The 25,207-nt window shown below is 41.2% G+C and overlaps 1 protein-coding gene and 1 non-coding gene across 3 annotated transcripts; both read left to right on the plus strand.

Moving 5' to 3' along the window:
- Nucleotides 1–511: 511 nt before the first annotated feature.
- msto1 (misato mitochondrial distribution and morphology regulator 1) lies at nt 512–24,837 on the plus strand. 2 transcript variants are annotated; one of them, XM_088329094.1, is made up of 14 exons: nt 512–699; nt 2,947–3,076; nt 4,255–4,324; nt 4,402–4,477; nt 4,548–4,605; nt 9,526–9,676; nt 12,108–12,222; nt 12,286–12,420; nt 12,471–12,635; nt 12,719–12,850; nt 14,532–14,713; nt 14,780–14,884; nt 14,942–15,054; nt 23,459–24,837. In XM_088329094.1, the coding sequence occupies exons 1-14, from the start codon at nt 616–618 to the stop codon at nt 23,704–23,706; spliced, it is 1,764 nt and encodes a 587-aa protein (XP_088185220.1). In that variant the 5' UTR covers nt 512–615; the 3' UTR covers nt 23,707–24,837. The 2 variants fall into 2 exon arrangements, with proteins under 2 accessions (XP_088185220.1, XP_088185221.1); XM_088329095.1 differs by having other exon boundaries at nt 12,483–12,635.
- Nucleotides 15,959–16,146, plus strand: LOC148371167 (U2 spliceosomal RNA). The gene has a single exon (XR_015849828.1). It is a non-coding gene; the product is annotated as a U2 spliceosomal RNA (small nuclear RNA).
- Nucleotides 24,838–25,207: the final 370 nt, after the last annotated feature.

Here is a 25,207-nt window from a genome sequence, read left to right on the forward strand (position 1 = left end):
TAAGAAAAAAAGGAAGTATAAAAGAAGAAAATGAAAAAAGACAGGTTTGTGCTTATCCCTTTAATCAGTATATTGCCAACAATAATTTAATGCAGAAAACGAATTCATAATTTGAATAAGAAAATGTATTATTCTACTTCCTTCTACGGTGAACGTCCAAGCTACCTAATTTTTGAACTTTTTTTTAAATAATAAACCTCATTCGTGTCGAGCAACTCAGGATCTCACAACAAAATGTTAATGAACAATATATATGATATAGCGAAACACGTGTACAATATAACATGAATAAACACGTTTGAAAAAAAATATGGCGTAAGATTATTTTGTAAGGGAAAATACAACATTTTGTATGGGCATGGAGCCCTGGAGCTTGACAGGTATGAAATTACAAAGGAACACAGTCACCATGTGAGTTTACGGCACCGTGAAACCAAACTATCCATCTAAATAATTCTCTAACCAATGATATTGCTCTACATTCTCCTCTAGCCAATCAGAAACCGTTGATGAAAGTGAGGTTGTCGCTATTTCGTGTTGTCATTCCCAACCATGTCGCTCGTTTCTAAGATAAAAACCTTTCTTTCGTTTAGTTAATCTTCGCTTTCCTTCAGGATGAGTACAATATGCAGGGAGGTTATCACGCTACAGCTGGGACATTATTCTAACTTTTTGGGCACTCACTGGTGGAACTTGCAGGTGAGGAACATGGCTTGCTAACTTAGCTAGCTGCAATGCTTGCTTTACATGAGTTGGGAAAAGGCTGCAAAGTTATCCAAAGTATTCCGTATCACATTTCCTCTTAGATGAAAGCAGGGAAGTAGAAACGTGCATATTTTTCTTTATATCATTGTAACCCCTTTGCAGGGTTCGTACACATTCTTCGTGGTCAAATTCAAGCTGAATTAAGGGACTTGTAGAGCCAATTTTCCAAATTTTCAGTACCAATAAAATAATAAATCCCGTATTAATCGTGTATTATAGACATATTTTAGTGAGTCACATATGGAATTTGTAATCTTGCGTGTGCATTTTAGTGTATATATAGGTCACTATGTTCAATCCAATTCTGATGAACCAATTCATAGACCAATCGGTATTTAGATAGATAGATAGATAGATACTTTGTTCATCCCCGAAGGGAAATTCACATTTCCAGCAGCATCCCTGAGCTGAGAACAATCGAGAACAATCGAAAATAACACGGGAGCTGCTGGAGTGGCTGCCATTCGTGACGGCGCCGGAAGAAAAGATTCAATTTGAATCATTTACAAACAAACAAACAATTGAATCATGTACAAACAAACAAACAAAATATTCATGTTTCAATAAGTGGAGTGTTAATAAAATATTTCTGATACTGATATAACCAGATAAAACTAATTTTAAGTTACCTGTCCAAGTGAATGTTGTGCCATCTCACCTTTCCCACTCTCTCTCCTGCAGTTGACTTGCTGCTGCTCGCTCCTGAAACTAATACTTACCTCTTTGTGTATTGCCTGCATATGGCGACACCCTCTTTCAGCTACTAAGCAGGGTAACAGCTAGTATGTTAGAGACTTGTTACATTGAAAAAAAAAAAAATAGCAATTCAATCTGACTGTAAGGAAAATCAAAAGAGCACAATGAAATTTCAATCACTAGTGGGTGCTCCGTGGATTGTTATCGGTTCTGGGAAGACACTGAGGCGGCGGCAGGCGAAAAAGCAATAGTGGTGCCACAGGTAGTCCTGTCAGCAGAAATGTTTGTGAGTTTACGTTTTTTTTAATTGTATTTAAAAAAAAATGTAACCGAATTATGGATTCTACAAAGTCCAACAACATTTAAAATGTGCAAAAATGTCTGCAGATAAGTTTGCAAATTATAATGAAAAATGATAATGATGACAACATATTTTCCTTCATAATATATTCTTAAAGGGACAGTGTGTATTATTTGACCACTAGATGTCGTTGTATTGTGTCATGCAACCAACAACAAGTGCTAAAAAGCACAAAGGAGATTACAAGTTTGAAAACTCATTGCGACCAATACGTGCTAATTTTCTCTTTTTGTTGCTAACCCTTTCACAAGGTTTTGGGTTTTGGGGGTACCCGTTGCAGCAGGATGACAGCCGATTATGTGAGCTTTCTCTAGATAAGGCTCAAGTAATGTCAAATAAATTCTAATTTCTCAACCGATCAGTGTTTTTAAAAACGCACGTTTATATATTCTGTTTGCATGGCTGCATGGCCGTTATTGGTGTGTGAGTGTGTGTGTGAATGGGTAAGTGTGAAGCACATTTTAAAGCACTTTGGGAGGTATTCATTGACCTGAAAAGCGCTATATAAATGCTGTTAATTACGAGGGAGGAAGAATAAGTTCAATGGCAATGCGAAAAGTCTTGAAAGGCATTGAATTTATTATATTTCAAAATAAGGCCTGAATTGGCATTAAAGTTTGTTTGAACTAAAAAGGTTAAGTAGCTACATCTATTAAGAACTGGCTGCTTAACAAACCTATTTTAGCCATGACTAAAAGATGTTTCAGGTAATGTGTACGAGGCACGATATATTGCATGCAGGAAATATGAGTTTTTCTATTTTGTTTATTTCACATGTGTGTTTTACATGTCGACTTGATCTTAAATTGAATTTCGAGAGGTATTAAAAATGTCGTGCAAAGCCTTGAATGTAACTTGCGTTAGGCTATAGGAACCCTGGAAGCCACCAGGGATCGGTTTCAGCGTCATTTTAAAGCCGACTTGAGAAGCATGGCAACAATTTCAGTCATTAACAAGCACTTCACTTGAAGGATTGCCGACACCCGTGCGAACCCTGCCTTTTGGAAAATTCAATTTTTCTTCCAAGTATTTTCCAAAAAGAGTACAAAATATTCCTTTGAATTTAATCTTGACGGCAACGATCAAACGCTGAAAATGTCATTAAAGCGATTGCATATTTTTAGGATGCATCACTGTCATACGAGCCAGACATTCCACCTGGAGATATCCAAAATGATGTCACGTTTCGTGAAGGCCAAACTTACGGAGGGAGCATCACCTACACCCCGCGCCTCATTGCAATGGACCTCAAAGGTAACTCAATACAAGCCTAAATGAAATACATTAAAGTGACAGTGTGTAATACTGGCATATTCAAAGCTGAGGGGGCTTGGTGTGACTGAATGTTAATATTCAGTAGAGACTTGCTGTAATTCCTCCTTGCTCACACCCAAAAATATGGAAGTAGTCTTCAGAGTTCGCCAAGTCGTATCCAGGGCTGCACGATTAACCGAAATCTAATTGATATCGCGATGTGACGTAGGGCGATAGTTAACTGCAAAACAGTGCGGGTTTTTTTTTTCAACGATTCCAGTTTGTTATTTGAGTGATTGTTTGGCCATCGAGAACTGTCACATTTTGTGGTCTTACAACGCCGGCCAATCAGAAGCAGGTTTTATTGGAAACAACCAATAAAGGCGAGGAAAGGTTTGCAAAACGTGTGTGCACGACTTTGATAGGCTGCTGTAAGCTGCCAGTCAATCAAAAAGCCCTTGCACGAATGGCCACCCAAAATAACGCCACAGCTTAGTTTTTGTGGCTTGTTACATTAATTATAAATTGATTAATTAAATCAGACTCTGACAAGAGTCAGAAAAGCGCCAAGAAAAGTTGATTTGGATTCTCATCGCGTCCGGGAATTGACTGAGGCTGCGTCTGAAGGGAAAGCTAACTGATTGGCTAATAACTCTTAAGCCACCGTTGCGTAACATGGCGCCCCCCAACGCCAGATCCATTACCCTTGTAAGGAAGACTTGGAGATACTACTCATGGAAAACCACTACCTTTGTGACTCTTCTATTTAATCATCACAAAGACCTTACAGATGTCGCGGTTACCCGACGCTAGCATGTAGCTTGCCAGCCTCTCTCTAAATCGTTTTCTTACACTGAAAGGAATAGCCCTCCAATTTCGTTCTACTTTTGTATGATGACAAAAAAGACTATTTATTTAACTGCAATTGTGTTTTAAATTGTAGATCTGTAGTTATTCTGTTGCAGTCGTATACTCTCATTCTCTCAGGACATCATCCTGAGTTAAGTTCACATCTCACTATGATTAAGTTCTGCCCAAAAAACAAACAAGCACAAAAATGCACTTTTCGCAGCAAAATTGCAATACAGGTCTGAAAATTTGCAATTAGGTTTTTTTCTTTCAGCTCCTTCTTGGAATTACTATGCACTGTCACTTTAAATGTCTATTTTTTCACATAGGAAGTCTCCAGACTCTGCGCCAGGAGGGATGTTTGTATGACACAGGCAGAGAAACCTCTTCTCTTTCTTGGTAAATATCTTTTTGTGTGTCATTTCAATGCACGTAGTGCATTTTTGGGTCATGTTGTTATATTCCCTCGTTAACAGGGATGGAAGCTTGATTGTACATAAAGAGAGCTCACCTCCCAAAAACTCCTTTCTAGAAGACTTGGAAAAGTTGGATGTAAGTTTTGTTTGTTTTTTTAAATTAAATTACAACAAAATACAACAAGCAAACCATGTTTTTTACTCAGCGGGGGGACATACTGACCGGGACAGATTTTTCAACTGGCTCCCAAACTCAACTCGAGCGTAAGTAAACTTAAATAACTCGTTCAATGCCAGCCAGGAAATGTAAATCTGTAGCTGCATAGACTTAAAACATGTCAAAATTCATTCGGGAAAAAAATACCGTATTTTTACGATTATAGGCCCCATGTTACAGGGCGCAGTGTCCGTAGCTGGTTCTATTTCTGTATTTCTCACACACACATAGGGTGCAACCCAGGATAGGGCACGGGTGCCCTCTGCTGCGATCGCCTTAGGGCCCGGTCACACAGCCGTTTGCGTCTGAATCACGGCCAGAAATTTCTGCCTGTGAAGCAGACGCTGTTGGACGCTTTGAGATCGCCATACAGTCGAGATACAGCAGTGCTTTACACGTGGTCGGAAATTCACACGCGGTTGGCAGCGCGAAAAAGTTTTGCGCTGCTCAAAACTTTAGGGCCCAGTCACCAAGCCTTTCACGAGCGTATCGAGGCTGAATCATGGCCGGGCAGCACACGAGGTAATGACGCGGAAATGACGCGGAACGACGTGCTCTGGCCGCGGCCAGGGCGTGGTTACACATGGGTAGGACGCGAAATTTCAGCGGGTAATCGTGGGTGGAGCACGGTCATAGCATGTTCTGCTGTTAAAAACGTCATATTGAAATATAATATTGTGAATGTACTTGCTGTTGAGATTGTCATGATTGTTTTCTGTTATTAGTGTCAATAAATTTGTTCAAACCACATAGCATGTTCTGCGCCTGTATCGCGGTGTTATTACGTGAAATTAGCTTGTTACGCGTGTGACGGTCAAACGCCTTTCTCCGCGAATATACAGCGCGATTTGCCGAGCACACGTCAGTTGTGCTCAAGACGTCAAGGGGTGGACATGGATCCCCGTCACCGTAGTGACCTCGTCTTAATCCATTTTTATTTCTTGACATTTCTTTTCATTTGATAACCAGATAATAAAATAAAAATGAAAAACTATTACAATAAAAACATATTGGCTTCTTCGGTGCCATAGCTTGAAATCTTGATCTTCACGGGACTGTGTCTTGAGCGGTTATGATTTCTACAGCCCGGTGTTATGCCGAGAAATGCATCCCTGCTGAGATTTGCATCCCCTCGCTACTACAACCACTTTTACCTCGTTTTATCTCACTTTTAGGGAATGTAATGGCGAACATATAACCAAATCCACTTCGTCTCACATTTGTTGGGAATGTAATACAACATAAAGCATTCCGTCTTTGTTTTTGTTGTGAACGTAATCGAACGGTAATGCACACCGTATATAAATCACTTTTGAGAACTGTTATGCACTCTACCGTAAAGCTTATTATGCAGAAATAAGCTTTACGGTAGAGTGCATATCAGTTTCAATACGAGCGATTTGAATAGAAAAAGGCAAAATAAACATGTTACCTGCTCAAAAGTGATTTGTATACGGCGTGCATTACCGTTCGATTACATTCACAACAAATACAAAGACGGAATGGTTTAAGTTGTATTACATTCCCAACAAATGCAAGACGAAGTGGTTTTGGTTATATGTTCGCCATTAAATTCCCTAAAAGTGATATAAAAGTGAGATAAAACGAGGTAAAAGTGGTTGTAGTAGCGAGGGGATGCAAATCTCGGCAAGGATGCATTTCTCGGCATAACGCCGGCTCGGCAGCTTTTATACCCGTGGTCCACACGAGAAAACTACGCGCTGAGGAAGCGGAACAGTCGCCGGCGTCTGTTTTGCGGGCATACCACCGATGAACAGCGGGTTGGCCAATTTTGCGCATTTTCCATCGCGGGCAACCACGGGCAAAAAAAAAACGTAAAATTTTACCCGCGATACAGACGCAAACGGCTGTGTGACCGGGCCCTTACAACAAAACAGAGAAGCATACAATTTGTGCGTATTTGAAAATACAGGGGGAGCAAAACTGATTTTGATTGTGGTTTATTCAGGTAGTTATTAAAATAATGTTATCATGTAAAAAACAGGGTTTGTTTTTCAGCTTCCTCCAGTTGCGAACAATCGCAGCTTGGTTTCCATGTTCTTTTGTGTGGCGTAGAAATCAACACACAATAACGGATGAAAACACAAAGTGTTCAAAGGAGGTAATTCAATGACATTCAAGTTGCTAGATTAGCTACGGCGTTAGGATCCATGATTACTTCCGCAAACAATGGATTCATTGCGTGTGACGTCATATGTCGTCTTTTTCAATAGCGCACACTTGTCGCGTTCACTTAGGAAGTCACAGATAAAAACTTGTCAGCGTTTGTTTTTCAGCTTCCTCTACTTGCGAACTATCGATTCATTAGATAGATAGATAGATAGATAGATAGATACTTTATTCATCCCCGAAGGGAAATTCACTTTTCCAGCAGCATCCCTAAGCTGAGAACAATCGAAAATAACAGAACAATCGAAAATAACACGGGAGCTGCTGGAGTGGCTGCCATTCGTGACGGCGCCGGAGAAACGATTCAATTTGAATCATGTACAAACAAACAAACAATTGAATCATGTACAAGAAACGATTCAATCTGAATCATGTACAAACAAACAAACAATTGAATCATGTACAACAAACAAACAAAATATTTATGTTTCAATAAGTGGAGTGTTAATAAAATGGGGGGAAAATAATTTCTGATACTGATATAACCAGGTAAAACTAATTTTAAGTTACCTGTCCAAATGAATGTTGTGATCGTCACATCTCTCACCGAGGCTGCTCATTTTCCATGTTCTTCTGCGTAGGGTAGAAATCAATGAACCATGGCCGACAAAAACAGGGAAAGTAAGGTTTTGGGGGTTCGACTCTTCAGCCTCTAGTAGCACAATAACTTTCAAATTGGTAGATGCGCTACGGCGTAACCATCCATGAGTACTTCTGCAAACAGTGAATGCATTGCGTGTATTGTCACATGTCCTCTTCTGCGCAAGCGGAACACGTGTCACGTTCGCCCAGGAGACTCATAAAAGTCACAGGATATCGCATACATGTCGCATTTAGTCGGAGATGTGGAAGATCTCACAAAAACATCAGATTTCACCCAAAAATCGTATTTGAACAATAAGCTCTGCAGGGCAGATCGGCAGCCTTGTCCTGTCCCCAGCTGCGTCCACCGCTTTACGTGAGACATAGGGCGCCCTGCGCGACAGGGGGCGCCGCACAACTTGAAGAAAATCACCATTGTTTATTAACAACAGCTGAACATTGCCTGCCACATCGTATTATGTGGCTCGGAAAACAATGCTAAGAGAAAAAAAGGAGCAGCATCGTTATTGTTATTCTACACACTTCTATTCTGTTGTTTAGTGCACTACTTTTCTATATGTCCAAAACATCTATATTTGATTCTAGAATGACTTTTTTTATAGGTGTTATTTAAAAAATCGGATTCATCAATTGATTGAACGAATAATCGACTGATTCATTCATCCATCCATCAATTATCTGTACCGCTTATCTTTACCAGGTTCGCTGGAGCCCATCCCAGCTATCTCCGGGCAGTGGGCATGGGACACCCTCAACTGCTTGCCAGCCAGTCGCAGGGCACACAGAGACAGACAACTCACTCGCTCATTCACACTTAGGGACAATTTGGACCGGCCACTTAACCTGACATGCATGTTTTTGGAATGTGGGAGGAAACCGGGGTCGCCCAGAGGAAACGCACGCAAGCACAGGGAGAACATGCAAACTCCACACAGGAAGGTTCAATCTTATGATCTCAGAACTGGGCCATACATGCGCTAACCACTGCGCTGCCTTGCTGCCATCGACCGATTCACTGATTGTTAAAATAATTGTTAGTTGCAGCCCGCATCTATGGTGTTTTGTGAAATTTTTACCAAAGAACTCTGCACCATGTTTTGAAACTATTATTAATGAAAAAATGAAGGTCAAAATGAGCCTGAAGAATCTTCAGTAATTGCGGGAGAGAGAATAGTTTAAATTAGTACATCTGTTGATATGGCACGCAGGCTCTGGCATTATTCTTATTTAATCAAGTCAAGTCATGTTTATTTATATAGCCCTTAATCAAATTGATCAAATCGTCTAACATCACACAGTGAAATAAAATGCGTGGAAAAATTTTGATTTTGGTTGGAGATCCTTATGCTATGTCTGTCTCTTTCTCGCTCTCGCTCTCTTACACACACACACACAAGTCTGCTTAAAAAGGACCCTGATGTGCCTGTTCGGGTGGTCAGACTTTTCCATTGCATTTTTTTTCCTTCCCTCGTGACTAATGGCAGCTGGCATTAGTTTGTTGTTGGGTACTGGATAATTTGGCTTTGAAAACCTTTAAATGGTGCTTGAATTTAGCTTTGAAAAAGGTTGACGTACCCTGTTCCTTTCAGTATGTTTCAAATGTTTTCTCTTTAACATTCCAATAACATTGACTTGATCACACGATGTCGGTCACCATGGTGTTCCTGTGCATGGAACGTTATCCTTTCCCAAACCAGACATTGACGATAGAACTTCGTCATCTTGTTTTAAAAGGAAAAATCTATATTGAATTGCAGATATCTGTCCATATATTGTGACTCTCACCACACTGCCCTGTGTGTGAATGGGTAAGTGTGAAGCACATTGTAAATTACTTTGGGAGTTCTTCATTGACTTGAAAAGAGCTATATACCGTAGAAGCAGTCCATTTACCATTTCACTACGCCCTACTTGGCACTTGCGCCTGCCTACACACACACACACACACACACACACACACACACACTCATCCGCCAGATACCATCCCCAGAGACTTGATACTTACCGATAAGCGGCACTAAAACCTTTTTATTTTTTTTTAAATAAAACAAAATGTATTTTTACGTTTTGTCACAAAGGCACAATGCTTTTGCAAACATTTCTACGTTTTGACATTGAACGAGTTATTTAAATCTTATTAGCTTCTCTCTCTAAAGTGTTGGCTCTCCTTGCAGGTTCTTTTAGCCTGGACACAGTGAACAGTCAGCTGACTCGAATCCAGAAGAATTACAGACTAGAGGGCAGCGTCAGGGTCTGGTCCGACTTCCTTCGCATCCACTTGCACCCTCGAACTATCTCTGTTATCCATCAGTACAACCACGACGGGTCAGTTAATAATAACATGAGACGGTAGACCCTGGGGGTTACAGTATGAAATTGTTTTGAAATTGGGTTTTGTGAAACTGCCATAAGCGGAGGATTGAAACCTATGGTATTAACTGTAGGTACTACCTTCTGGTTCCCAGGTACCACAGATTAAAAACTTTAAACAAAAAAGAATATAGTAACTTCTATTACGTGCAATACACATCTTTATTTAATCAAATTGTAATACAGGTCAGCTAAAATTGTGTTAATGTCAAACTTTCTAGTCCTAGTTAAAATGCTCACTGCAGCTTTTTGTACCAGTCGCAAGCTTTTGATGCTAGACTTCGGTAGACCGGAGAGTAGTACATTACAGTTATCGAGACTGGAGGTAACAAACGCATTAATATTATCCCTGCATCAGACTGGGAGACTCTAGGGAGAATTTTTGCAATATTGCGAGTATAGAAAACAATTATTTTAGTAATATTCTGAACGTATAACTTAAATGACAGATTAGGGTGAAATGTGACACCTATGTTTTTGAGCGAGTCACTCTGGGTGTCTTTTTCTTAATTGTCAATGTTCAGAGCAGTTTTTGAGAACAAGTCACTGCAAGTCACCAAAAATCAACATTTCAATAAATGAAGTGACTTTTAACCTTTTATCTCAGTAAGACAGGCCTCCAAATTTAAATAAATACCGAAAAGAAAGGGACCTATTACTGAGCCCTGCAGAACGCCACAGGTAACAATAAAAGGCTCAGAGGTCATATGACTGTATCTAAAAACGTGCATCCTATCTGAGAGGTAGGATCTACCAGAAAGAGCAATCTACAGGGAGTGCAGAATTATTAGGCAAATGAGTATTTTGACCACATCATCCTCTTTATGCATGTTGTCTTACTCCAAGCTGTATAGGCTCGAAAGCCTACTACCAATTAAGCATATCAGGTGATGTGCATCTCTGTAATGAGAAGGGGTGTGGTCTAATGACATCAACACCCTATATCAGGTGTGCATAATTATTAGGCAACTTCTTTTCCTTTGGCAAAATGGGTCAGAAGAGGGACTTGACAGGCTCTGAAAAGTCAAAAATAGTGAGATATCTTGCAGAGGGATGCAGCACTCTTAAAATTGCCAAGCTTCTGAAGCGTGATCATCGAACAATCAAGCGTTACATTCAAAATAGTCAACAGGGTCGCAAGAAGCGTGTAGAAAAACCAAGGCGCAAAATAACTGCCCGTGAACTGAGAAAAGTCAAGCGTACAGCTGCCAAGATGCCACTTGCCACCAGTTTTGCCATATTTCAGAGCTGCAACATCACTGGAGTGCCCAAAAGCACAAGGTGTGCAATACTCAGAGACATGGCCAAGGTAAGAAAGGCTGAAAAACGACCACCACTGAACAAGACACACAAGCTGAAACGTCAAGACTGGGCCAAGAAAAATCTCAAGACGGATTTTTCTAAGGTTTTATGGACTGATGAAATGAGAGTGAGTCTTGATGGGCCAGATGGATGGGCCCGTGGCTGGATCGGTAAAGGGCAGAGAGCTCCAGTCCGCCTCAGACGCCAGCAAGGTGGAGGTGGGGTACTGGTATGGGCTGGTATCATCAAAGATGAGCTTGTGGGGCCTTTTCGGGTTGAGGATGGACTCAAGCTCAACTCCCAGTCCTACTGCCAGTTTCTGGAAGACACCTTCTTCAAGCAGTGGTACAGGAAGAAGTCCGCATCCTTCAAGAAAAACATGATTTTCATGCAGGACAACGCTCCATCACACGCATCCAAGTACTCCACAGCGTGGCTGGCAAGAAAGGGTCTAAAAGAAGAAAAACTAATGACATGGCCTCCTTGTTCACCTGATCTGAACCCCATAGAGAACCTGTGGTCCCTCATCAAATGTGAGATTTACAAGGAGGGAAAACAGTACACCTCTCTGAACAGTGTCTGGGAGGCTGTGGTTGCTGCTGCACGCAATGTTGATCGTGAACAGATCAAAGCACTGACAGAATCCATGGATGGCAGGCTTTTGAGTGTCCTTGCAAAGAAAGGTGGCTATATTGGTCACTGATTTGTTTTTGTTTTGTTTTTGAATGTCAGAAATGTATATTTTTGAATGTTGAGCTGTTATATTGGTTTCCCTGATGAAAATAAATAATTGAAATGGGTATACATTTGTTTTTTGTTAAGTTGCCTAATAATTATGCACAGTAATAGTCACCTGCACACACAGATATCCTCCTAAAATAGCTAAAACTAAAAAAGCCCCACTCCAACTTCCAAAATATTCAGCTTTGATATTAATGAGACTTTTGGGTTCATTAAGAACATGGTTGTTGTTCAATAATAAAATTAATCCTCAAAAATACAACTTGCCTAATAATTCTGCACTCCCTGTATATGTGATTTATTCAACTACATTCAGTGTTCAAATTTATTTATTTATGATTAGAGAGACAGACCGTCTGGAGGCTTTTGGCCAAGGGGAGGCCCTCCTGCAGGGAGCAGTGTTGGACGATCTAGATGACAAACTTCATTTCTTTGTGGAGGAGTGTGACTATTTCCAGGTGAGCTTTGGTGCCGTTCACCACAGGCATAGATAAACCTTAATGACTTCGAATCCATTTCAGGGTTTTCAGGTGCTGTGCGACCTGACGGACGGTTTCGCAGGCTTCGGCTCCAAAGTCACGGAGATGCTCAAGGACACGTACGGGGGCCGAGGCATCCTCACCTTCGGGACAGCCCCAGTCAGTCACCCGAATTCGGTGAGTTTCATCAGTAAACATTTGGATTCGGGTTGCTGATTGGTCGTTAGGTGTTCAAGCAGACTCCAGTGAAGGATCTCTACCACCTGTTAAACTGTGCGTTAGGGATAGTCCACATGGCCAATCACAGCTCTTTCTTCTGCCCACTGACCCTCCGAGGAGGGTTGGGCTTGAGACCGTCATCTCCAATCAGCTTTCCTTACCTCAACTATGACGTACGTTTTGGATTTGAGGTCACGAACGCAAACAAAGCGAGTTTCTCTGTTTCTGGCCCCGACTATTACATTTTGTGTGGCAGCCGTCTATTTGGTATCACTCCAGTGCTGTCCTGTCCCTCGCTCTGGATGCGCTCACTGCGCCCTACAGGCTGAGGAATAACTGCATCCCAATGTGGCAGTTAGCTGATTCGCTGTCTGCGTCAGGGAGAAAGGTACATTTTCAAGTTGTTTTTTTTTTGCCATATTGCCACATTTAAGCCTTGAAACTAAAGCCACAAAACTGAAAATATTTTCTAATAGTCAAATGTGACTCAATTGTGAAGCTGAACCAAATTATTTCAGCATTTTAATAGAATAGAATAGAATAGAAAAGGTATATTCTATTCTATATTTGCAACGGAAAAAACGGATAAGTAGGTGTGGCAAAGATATTAGCCTTGTTCTCTCAGCTCAGCCAACTAGCCAAAATTTCCCTGATGACCTCTGAATAGAGGTAAGTAAGATATTTGGCCAGGACCCGGAAATTCGGGCCTGATTTGGGCATAAAATATCAATATTAAGTCGGGCTGGGCTTTTGTCGTTTTTTTTTTTTTGTGGAGGATCTGCACAGCATGGACTTACTTTTACTCATGTAATTATTTAGTTGACTACATCTACTTCGCCACCAAAGTGCGCGCTTCGGGACTGAAGTGTGTGCACTTCGGCGCGGCACTTCAGGGACCGTGCGTTCTCCGGCACCTAAGTGTACCTTTGATTTTAGGGCTCGAGTCCAAAGTAAACATGAATCTGCACCTCGTCGCCGCGTGTACTTCGGCCGAAGAAGGCTCTTAGGTTTGCACGGCGCTGAAACGCGGCTTCAGGTTTAATTCTGGCCCGGTCCCTCAAATAAAGCTAATCGGTGGAGTTCGGGCTTTTAAACCCGCTGGCCGGGCTGGGCTGGATACTTTCAGCCCGATCTTACCTCTATTTTTGAATGATCTAATGTCGACCTAAATGACTAACAAGACAGATTGCACCGGTAAGTCTCAGTGATGGGCTCAGAGGTCTGTGAAATGAGACATTGCAGAACAGATGGCATGATAAAGACCAAAGAATACCGTAGCGCTGTGTAGGCAATAATGTCAACATGGAGAAAAGTTAAATATTGCAAACAAAATACTTCCGCCCCTATAAACTTTGAGACCAAACAAGAGGGAAACTAATCAGAGAAGCAACCAAGCCCATTATCACATTGGATGACCTACAGGCATACACAGCTGAGGTGGGACACTTTACGCATTAGACAACTATGAGTTGTCCTCTGTATTGATCTGCCCTTTTTGGAAGAGTGGAATTAAGAAATAATACCATAAAAGGACCTGTGAAGCCTCATGAGAGAAGACGACATGTGGAACAAGGTGCTCTGGTCAGATGAGATTGAAATTTGAATTTTTGGTCTGAAAGTGTTGCATAACACTCTGTACACCCCCTTAATCACAAGAAGTCTCAATGGGCTGTACAGACTGCTATTACACCACCCCCTGATCTAAACCCCACATGAGGGCAAGGAAAAACTCAATCTCAGCATGACTAAAATGAAGAAACCTTGAGAAGGGACCCCCATGAGGTAATCCCTCTTCCACGATGACCAGACTGCAATGAATGTTTCATTAACAAACAATTCAGATATTGTCAACATGGAACGTAGGCCATCGATAAACTAGACGATGTGCGTTTTGAGACTAGAATAAAAAAAAAAAATCAAAAACTAAAGTTAAGAAACTTGGGCTGTTTTGTAAGGATGGATGGTCAAAAATCGGTTTCCAAATTTGCAAAACGTATACACGCACACTATGCGTCTGCACCAATAGTTTTGCAAGACCTCCTTTTCTTTGTACTTCTTTGCATCTCCAGGTGGTGGCAGCCTTCGGCGCCGTCCCGTTTCCGATGGCGCACGACGGCTCTCTCCCCGACGCCCTGAGCGCCTGCCGCTCGTTGCCATGGAAACCCTTGTCCACGTGCCCCGAGGCGACTGACGCCCGGTGCTACGGCCAATGGGTGACGTTCAAAGGCTCGGAAGGCCGACCGCTCACCAGGTATCGCCCTCGCTATGCAAGGCGTCCTATCGGAATAGCATTTAGAGCCTGTTTTTCTCTCGTCAGTCGTGTTCCTCCGGGGACGGAACCGCCATCTCCTCTCCACGACCTTCAAAGCGGGGAAGACGTCCTTGCATCTTACATGGCATCTTTTTATCCTTCCACTCCTCTGTAAGGCTTCTAAAACACGATCCTATGCAGAAAATAAGATTTCCTTCCTCCTTTTAGGGCTCTACAGCTCGTGTCGAGTCCTAGTAAAGTCACCTCGCCTTTCCCTCACATCTTCGGACGGGGTCTCACCCAACGGGGTCTCCTTAACCCCGATGAGCTTCCCACAAGTTGTGAGTTATTTCCTCTCCAAACGTGTTTACAGTAGAGCTCGGGGATACAGCACGAAGCTGTTTTAGGGTGGAATCAAAGAAACGTATGCCTTCTGAAGTAGCCCAGAGAAAAAAAAAGTGAAAATAAGTGTATAACACGGTCTATTTGTGTAACTTGGGCTCTCTCTCTTTCTCACTGTGTACATACACATTTTCCTCTAGCAGTATTTTCTTACTTACCGTAAATTCCGGACTATAGAGCTCACCTGATTATAAGCCGCACCCTTCACATTTTAAAGGGAAAATCGATTTTGTCCATACACAAGCCGCACCTGTATATAAGTCGCATGCACACACTTCAAATAAACGGGAAATTAATCCAAACCAAACTTCAAGTACCGCGATTGAAACTAATTGTCCTTTATTGAAGCACACAGTCTATAAATCGCAGCCGCCTAAATGAACGCAAAATGATATGGGTACTTAAAATTTGTTGCAGACCTGCAGATTCTAGGTGCCCGTTGATAGTAATCCAAGGAAAAAAAGTGTATATTTCCAAAGGTAAGGGTGGGAAAAATATATATCCATTATTGTCCGCCGTGTCCACAAAAACTCACCTTTACTGGTCCCCACTTTCCCATCAGCCCGCGTTTGCTCCGCCCCTCTTTTTTTAATTTGCTCGTGCAGAATAAGTGTCTCAAATAAATACATTACAAAAATATACAGTTGCAAATACATATTACACATATTTAGATATAGAAGAAAGACGGTACATCGAGAGAGTTTTCAAAGCTTTAATAATAATAATATAACTTTCATCCTAAACCGTGCCTTTGGGAGGTAGCCTCACGCTACTAAGAACACGCTCGTCTGTTAAGGTAAAAAATGCCGCTTTCGTTAGGAGCAACGCCTTATTGCTAGGACCTTAATTTGGCCTTTCGGCTGTTGATTACTTTAAACAACAAAGCATGAGCAGCTTTGATGCTTGGTCCTTAGCTTGGCCTTTTGCCATGATCTTTGATTTTTGCATTCCGGAGATGGAATAAGAGCTTGCTCTGTCCACTCCACGCATCGGCCCGGTATTGCAGTACCTCCGGGAACGGTGCATTCGCAATGATCGCAGCAAGGCTTTAGGGCTAGGACCTTAGCTTGGCCTTTTGGCTGAGAGTAAGTGTCCCGGCTCCTAGGCTTTGTAGCGTATTATGAACTGACCGTAAACGGATAATGGATAATGAATAACGAAGATAGAACAATAACCCTTAAAAACCCCAAAACCCCACGGCAGATCATCCGCTTCTTTCTCCCTGTTAATGACTTCTAAGTTGTCTTTCTCAATATCTGAAAGAAACGTAATCATGATGACGTCGTCCCACGATCCCTTACTTCAATACATCCCAGTAATATGCCCGTTTGCTTTTTAGCCGGAAACTGCGTCATGAGCCCTATTTTGCGCAATTTGCACAGTTAGGGTATGTTTACGCTCAGAAGTTGAGATCTTCCTCGGCGCATACATTCCACCCGTCTAAATCTTACCTTCTAAACTCGAGCGCCGCTAGCGGCCGTTTAAAAAATTACATAAATTGGCTGCATCTCTGAATAAGCCGCAGGGTTAAAAATTTGGGGAAAAAAGTAGCGGCTTATAGTCCGGAATTTACGGTCAATCTTTCAGTCTCTGATTGTATCTCTCTCCACAATTTCTATTTCTATCAGTATAGTTATACATACATCTGTTAGTCTTATCCCTGTACATAAATCTAACTATTTATTACCCTCTATCCTTCTACATTGTTACTGTATATTGATCTATCTAATTGTCAGACATGGGACCAAGTCACACATGTGCAAGTCTCAAGTAAGTCCCAAGTATTTTTTTCTTGGGCAAGTCAAGTCAAGTCAAGTCACAGGCTGTGTCAAGTCAAGTCCTGTAATAGGTCAAGTCAAGTCCAAGTCAAGTCACCTTTGGCGTACTGTTGTAATTTTAGCTTCAGAATCTGATCTTAATAAAGTGAAAGGCAATATATAAGAAATCAAGTAATCATCCTTGGCTAATGTGCCTAACCTGTAATAAAATATTTGTATCCTAAATACTCATGTTCAGTAAAATACATCATAGACTCAAACAAACAGTGATATCGTCAGTATTTGGTATTTATTGACAGAAAAAGTGATCTGTAGATCGAAACCCAAACTTTTACTTTTTTTTTACTTTTACAAAGTAACAATAACAGCTAAAACAAATACTAACTTACAGAGGATTAAACTGTCACATTTCTCTTGCTCTTTTCTTTGCAGATTTCTCTCTCACACGCTTTCTGTCACTCACTCAAACAGTATATCCATAAGTCAATCCCTTTTTATGAGGAAACAAATAACAGCTAAAACAAATAGCTTATTATTATTAAACTTTGTTACATTTCTCCTCTCTCTCTCACTCACACACTCACACACACTCACACACTCTCACTCACTCACTCACTCACTCACTCACTCACTCACTCACTCACTCACTCACAATGACACAAATTAACTCACTCACTCAGTCACTGTATATCCATCAGTCATTCCCTTTTTACAAGGTATTGCATTTGCAAAATAGAAGATTAGACAGGGTCTTATCTGCAAGCCGAGCTCGATGGGGTCTCATAATGATTCCACCATGGCTGAAGACTCTTTCCACTGGGGAACTTGAGGCTGGCACTGACAAAGCTTTCATTGCAACAGGAAAAAGGGCAGGGAGGACAGCCCTGTTTGCGTCCCAGAAGGACAGACAAGGCTGCCCACAACAAAGAGAAAAATAGTTATTTAGTTGTGTCTCTGGGTTGGTGGTTGGGTCCTGCTTGCGGCGTTTTTTGTAGCCTGAGAATAGGCCAGTGCTGTCTTCTTGCTGGCTTTCGCTTTCCTCCTCTAGGAATTCAGGACTCTGGGATGTTGTGTGAGGTTGCACCTCACGTAGAATCAGATCTAATTAAAACAAAGAAAAAAAAGGGCAAGCGTAAGATCTCATGAGCATTATTCAAAATTGAACATCCACAGTTTGATACGCTTGCAAAATCATCTCTAAAATGGATTATAATACTCATATAACTGTTTTGAATTACATTTCCATAATTTGATAATGGTGACACGCCTAAGTGTACATCACGTTAAAAAAAAAAAATCCACTGACCTTTTACCATGTCAACAATGTTATTCTTGACATCATCGGTGACAAGCACATCATGCTGAAGCCACATCATGGAGAAAGCCGGGTCCAGGACAGCTGACCTGATGTAGACTGGGTCTGCAAATGGCAGCTCTTCCCCTGATGCAGCTGACAACATCTTCACATTAACGAAGATTCCCCGGAACCGTTTCTTCAAAGAGAATTGCAGGCTATGGATCATGCTTCCCAGGAAGCGCACTTGCGGCTTGAGTCTTTCCAAGTGGTGGTTAAGAGACAATACACAGGGGAGGACAGAGCTAATCGTCACAATCTTCTCTCCCTGAGTAAGATCAGTGGCCTCTGCAAATGGCTGTAGCACATCACAAAGTTCCTTCATCAAGTTCCACTCCCTAATTGAGAAGACCAGCTCACTGTGTCCCGTGTTCTGAACAACACTGCACAAGTCCTGGTGACTGAATGAGAGCACTGCCTTGACTTGTCGGAAAGTTGAATTCCACCGTGTGTTTACAGCAGCGGGTATCCCTCGCTGATCAAACTTCTCCTCAAACGCATCTTTAAAGGTGCTGGATGTATGCAAGAGAGAGCTAAGCTTGGAGCATTTTGCAAAGGAACTGTTCATGATCCGTGCATCCTTGAGACCATCACCAACAGCTAACTGCAGAGTATGCGCAAAGCATTGCTGACGTTTAGGGCTTCCTCTGTTGATTGTGCGGTCCACAGTCTCCCAGTCACCTCTGGAGAGGTCTTCCCACAATTCTTCATCATCCAGATTGTCATCATCGGTTACTTCGTCATCTTGATCCTTCGGAAAACAGACTGAAAATGCTCGCTTCATATTCGCAGCATTATCACAGATTATGAAGTCGAGTTTTTTCCGAATGCCATAATCCTCACACAGGGAATCAAAGGCTTCAGCAATGCGCTCTCCTGTGTGAGATCCCTTGAATCTGCTGCATGCCAGCAGGTATGACTTCAGCATGACTCCTTCTGAGGTTGTTAAGACATGGCCAGTGACTCCCAAAAAGCCGCGCATCCTCCTATCTGACCAAATGTCTATGGTAACCGACACATGGTCTACACCAGCAAGAATCACTTTGATCTTTTCTTGCATGTCTGCAACAAGTGATTCTATTGTTGAAGTTATTGTTCTGCGGCAGATAGGCTGGTATTTGGAGTCGACCACAGACATGAAGTGCCTGAAATGTTTATTTTCCGTCATTGAAAGGGGCATGCTACATCCAATCACAAGATCTGTAACAATAGCATTGGTTATGGACTTCTGTTTGGGATGATTTGCTGAATATGCTTCCAGAGGACGAGACTGGATGAACTGTGATATTGCAGGCTGTGTAGTATCAGTGCAGGCGTTTCTTGTCCTTTCATACTCTGCATATCTGTGAAGCAGATGCAAAAACAAGAATGAGATGTCCTGTATGGTTGGGCAGACATGAAATCATGACATATGGTTAAAAAAACAGTTGTTTGAAACTTTCTGTATTTTTTTTTATCTATCTTCTGGATGATATTACTTAATATCAAATCAACTGTAACTGAAGCTTTTACCACATTTTTTTACTTTTTTATGCTCATAAAGCTGGTATATCTTAACCATGTGATAGTTAATAAATAAAACAATTTATTTAACATTTCCAACCATGAAATCAAAATTTTTAAAGAAAATAATGAGCTAATATTTATTTTTATACTAAAAAGTTACTAAAAAAAAACTACAAAAAAAACTTCCATAATTGTCGACTTAGTGGTCTTAATTATAAGATTGGATTAACATTATTGTCACTATTTGATTTGGAGACTACTGGCATAACTTTTGATCTAGCCTGCACGATTGAGGCGGTTTTAGCGTGATGACGTTGTAGTCTGATTGGTTGTAGCATAGTCCAGTAGTACACAGAGGCATTTGATCAACGCAGCCTCTCGGATGGTTGGCCAGACTAAACTCGTGTGATGAGTTTATCACACGTTTATCACAGTTTATTAATAGTCGCGATAGCCAGGCTTTATTGTTGCACTTTTATTGCACTTTATTGTTGTCAATGTCTACGCATAGGACAGTGTGGAACGTAATTTCGATTCCGTTTTATGTCAAGTACATTTGAAGGAACTGGCAAATAAAACTGACTTTGACTTGACTATGTACGATCAGCATGCCTGTGAAAAAGAGCGGATCCCCCTGCAGCTGCCGCCAACCCCACACTCTCCCCAATCGTGGAAGGTGCCCTTTTGCCAACACTTCCAAATTATATGCAGATTGAGACTATAACATTAAGGCAAAGACACATTTTTCAGGGATGTGATTTTTCCGCTAATTCGCGGAATTCCGCTTTCGCTCCAAAAATAAAATTTTAAAATTTCCGATTCTTTTAAATGGTAAAAAAAACGATTTCGTCTCGACAGCGTTCCATTTTAGTGTTTCCGTAACTGAAATGAAACGTACTTGCGATTGGTTGAAGTCTCCGTGTTGACCAATAAACGCGCTCCTTATAAAGGCGTAGGAGTATGCCATTGTTCATTTCTCACACGTTTTTGCCGAGTGTTTAAAGAAAGATGTCCGAGATCGAACGCAAAGATGCTCCGCGAGTTAAAGAAATTGCTAAGATCGTAAAAAAACAAGTTTCGATCGGACTGGTTAGAGAAGGAATTATCTACAAATGTTGGTGACCCCGACGTGATCCAATGTAGCGAGCAGAGACGGGAGTCGTAAGCGGAGTGTCAAACAAAGGTGCCAACGAAAGCTGCTTTAATGACATTTAAACTGGCGATAACAAAACAAACACGAGAGTGGCTAGAACCGGCCGAATTAAGAGTCCCCCTAGGAACTCGCTAACTAAACAATGGTTCCGTGGGTGAATTATGTACAACCCACTACAGTACTTTCATTTATAGATAACATCTTCTTCTATAACAAAGACATTTATGGTATGTTCTAATATGAGTTACTTTTCATTTGGTCATGATACAATTATTTGTTCATGAAATTTGAACTCTTCAACATGATTTATGTGTTAACTTAGTAATCACATGAGTTAGATATGATGATATTCTCAGTGATAGTTTTTAATAGCAAAGGCAGTCCAATGTTTTTTAATGTGACTGATTTTGAGTTGACTTAAACTGTAATTTTATATGGGATAGTTCAAAATACATTGAAAATGTATGCTGTTGTTTTGTCTATTTCTTTGTCATCTGAGTGCATTGAAAGTACTTAAAAACACGGAAAACCCATGACCTCCGGGGGGCTTCGCCCCACTTCTCCCCCCACCAGGGCACTGCCCTGGACCTAGCTGGGTGCCCGCGGCCCCCAGACCCCCGCCTAATTTTCAGATAATTTCACTTTGGTCAAATCACATCCCTGATTTTTGATCATGTACAGTGCACGTGTCCTTCTCAACTTCACCGCTTAGCCTACCCTATTTTCTCAATTAGACAGCCCGTTTATCCGTAGCTCCTAGCTCAATATGCCTGGCTTGTCTTTTGCGTTACCCGTTGTAGGATAGACGAGGCACTATGAGCACAAATGCATTCGTTTTACTCAAACATACTGCAATGTTTATAAAAGTAAATGAATGAAGCATCATTGACGCAGGTTACGATAACCTCTCGTCTCTGCATAAGAATGTCACAATGATAAACTGAAACCCCCCTGTGCAGCGGCTAAATCGCCCTGCCGCTCACTCTTAGCTAACAACCAAAGAGTAAGCAACTGGACTTTTTAGAGATTGAGCTGTAGATGTTCCTCATGGAAGTTCCTCAAGCTCAAATTAGAAGTCCAGTTGCCTACAACTAAACTGTATGGATAAAATGACCTGGGTGAATGACAATATTCACAGACATTAGCCAACATCCAACTCACCAGATATTAACACATTGACAAACAGATATTAACACTGACAAACACTTACTGGGCAGAATGGCTCTTCAAATGTCGGATGAAATTTGAGGTGGTGGTCTGGCTGTCCAAAATTTTCCCGTTGCAAAATTTGCACTGCGCTGTTCGCCGTTTACCTTCTTCACAGAAGTTTTTGAAGCCAAAAGTTACTACCCTCGGAGCAGACATGCTGACTTCAGGTGGTTGCCGTGGAGGTGTGTGGCGCATGGGCAGAGTGGGCGTGACATGAGAGCGTTTCTCAGCCCGCATCCCGTACTGTAATTGTCAACATTATTTAAATAATGAAATATATATATATATATGAACACGCAAGTCATTCAAGTCATCGTGGCTCAAGTCAAGTCCCGAGTCTTAGATTGCCAAGTCCAAGTCAAGTCACAAGTCATAAAAACAGCGACTCGAGTCGACTCGAGTCCAAGTCACTAAGTCTCAAGTCCCCATGTCTGCTAATTGTATATATATTATATATTTTGCTCTTTGTTTCTTTTATTTTTTTTGCCTTCTTCTCTTTTTACAAACTTAACCCCTAAAGTAGAATACTGGGCCATGTGTATCTATGTATTGGGGTGCCCTTCCATAACTCTGCTAAAGACACCTCCAGAAACCTAAAGCGATAGGAGTGCATATGATTGAATAGCATTATTAATGACATACACATATAGGATAGATGAGACTTTACCTTTGGTGTGATGTGACTTGAGCTGATACAGTGGAGTAACAAGTGGATGCAGAGGGTGCAGGTTTAAATTAAAACTAATTTCAAACCTAATTGCGAGGGCGTTTGTTCCTTGGGATGTCAAACATAAGGGCTGTGGGCTGGATTAGGCCCGGTGACACATTTGAGACAATTCTGAGAGTGGCGCAAGAGAAAGAAATTAAAAAAAATATCTGCAGCTCAAAAATATGTCCACTTGATGTCACTAGTCGATTACTCCGTTAACTGTAGGTGTATTTTTCTTTTCGGACTTTTTCCCCCCTCCCGCTTCTCTTCTTTTGTTTCCTTTTCTCCCCTACTATTTCTACTCGTCTCCCTCTGTCTGATGTACTTGTCCGATTCTTGCAAGTGTGTCCTACCATGTGGCCCCCAAGTTCAAATGAGTTTGACACTCTTGCCTTAGATTTCTCTGCTTGACCTCCTTATATTTAATAATGATCCCGATAGTCAATTGCTTGTGAGGGTAGCAATCTGTATGCCTTCATATTACTTCATAATCCCAAGCTTTGTTTTCATGGTTATCATGTTTTTGCTTCTTCCTTTATCTAAAAGCCTGGCTCTAGAGAGAAAATTTTTACCGTGTGCTTGAATGAGTTTGACACCTCAGTCTACTTTAACACCCTTGTTTTTATCTTTGAAGCTGTCGTCTCTTCAGTACCGGTCCTCACCTCCTTCCAGTCAGGTCCGGCACTGGACCCGTGGCTCTCGGAATTACACCGCAGCGTTAGCGCTTTTGACCCCCGCCGCGTGGCCCCCAGCTTTCTGTCCCATGGCCTGGAAATGGCCGAATATAGCGAGGCGCTGGAGCAGTTGCGAGAGTTGGCCAGGAGATACCGCGACGATAGCGGCGGGGCGACGCGTTCCTCTTCTTCTGAGGACGACGATTGAAGTGAATTGAATAGACTTGCTTTTGTTTACACTCTCGATTACTTAAAGACCCTTACGCGAGTGGTTTAGGGGTTGCGCATCAGGATCAGGGGTGTCAAACCAGGACATTGTTTTGAGGTGGCCAGTGTTATGCCGAGAAATGCATCCCTGCCGAGATTTGCATCCCCGAGCTAGTTACTATAACCACTTTTGTTTGATCTCACTTTTCGGGAATGTAATGGCGAACATATAACGAAAACCACTTCGTCCTGCTTTTGTTGGGAATGTAATACAACTTAAACCATTCCGTCTTTGTATTTGTTGTGAATGTAATCGAACGGTAATGCACACCGTATATAAATCACTTTTGAGCAGGTAACATGTTTATTTTGCCTTTTTCTACTCAAATCGCTCATATTGAAACTGTTATGCGCTCTACCATAAAGCTTATTTCAGCATAATACGCTTCATGGTAGAGCGCATAATAGTTCTCAAAAGTGATTTATATACGGTGTGCATTACCGTTCGATTACATTCACAACAAAGACTGAATGGTTTGTTTTATTACATTCCCGACTAATGCAATACGAAGTGGTTTTTGTTATATGCTCGCCATTATACATTCCTGAAAAGTGATAAAAAAGTGAGATAAAACGACCTAAAAGTGGTTATAGTAGCGAGGGGATGCAAATCTCGGCAAGGATGCATTTGTCGGCATAACACCGGAAAAGAATATCCAATCCAATTTTTTAGCTTAGTTTTTTTCCAGTATCATGCTATCATTCAGCCTACATTAGTAACCGAACACTACATATTGTAATGATGGATCTTTTCTAAACTCATTTATCCACAATTGATGTATTTAGCAAACGAATAAATGCGATTGTACACCTGGAGCGACTCAACACTGTCCTCTAGTGGCCAGAGAGCACTATTCGGTTTGCATTTATTAAAAGAAAAACTTTAGAATTCATACATCTTTGTCATACTTAGAAATGTACTGCCTGTAGGTTTGACATGCCTGATCAAGATAATGTAATTAAGATTTTAAGTATCATCTAGTGAGTCATATGTTACTGTAAAGATCAACATTTGTATCATGTGAATACCTTTTTGAAATACTGTCAAATTTATTAAACTATAATGGCACTATTTCCCAGCGTGATTCATGTTTGAATATAAATTGCATTAACATTTCAAACCAAATATTTCCATTTTGCAGAGCCATAAATATATTAACATATGAAATCTTTAATCTTTCGTCTGTGCATCCACCAAGACATTGTCTATCTTGAGTAAATTGTAAATATATGTGACAGACAAATCTCTAACCTTAAAGGTGTTGGGTAAATTTGACGACGTCAATACATTTAGCTGACATTACAATTCAGCAGTCGGAAACACCACCTTAATTTTTTTTTTACTGCCCCATACTTAAAGCTTTTAAACCATAATGCTATACCAACGAATGTACTAACCCTGAAGACTGCAGGCATCAAGCTTAGAGATAATTACCTTTGTT

The sequence above is a fragment of the Urocampus carinirostris genome, chromosome 2, assembly GCF_059441175.1.
Source record: "Urocampus carinirostris isolate Australia breed hairy pipefish chromosome 2, RoL_Ucar_1.0, whole genome shotgun sequence".
Taxonomy (NCBI): domain Eukaryota; kingdom Metazoa; phylum Chordata; class Actinopteri; order Syngnathiformes; family Syngnathidae; genus Urocampus; species Urocampus carinirostris.

Bases quoted from the DNA above. Each gene is read 5' to 3' on its own strand.
- msto1 (XM_088329094.1), top strand. From the start codon at position 616: ATGAGTACAATATGCAGGGAGGTTATCACGCTACAGCTGGGACATTAT. The intron at 700-2,946 runs GTGAGGAACATG...GCATATTTTTAG, and splicing joins CTCACTGGTGGAACTTGCAG to GATGCATCACTGTCATACGA. The intron at 9,677-12,107 runs GTCAGTTAATAA...ATTTATGATTAG, and splicing joins CATCAGTACAACCACGACGG to AGAGACAGACCGTCTGGAGG.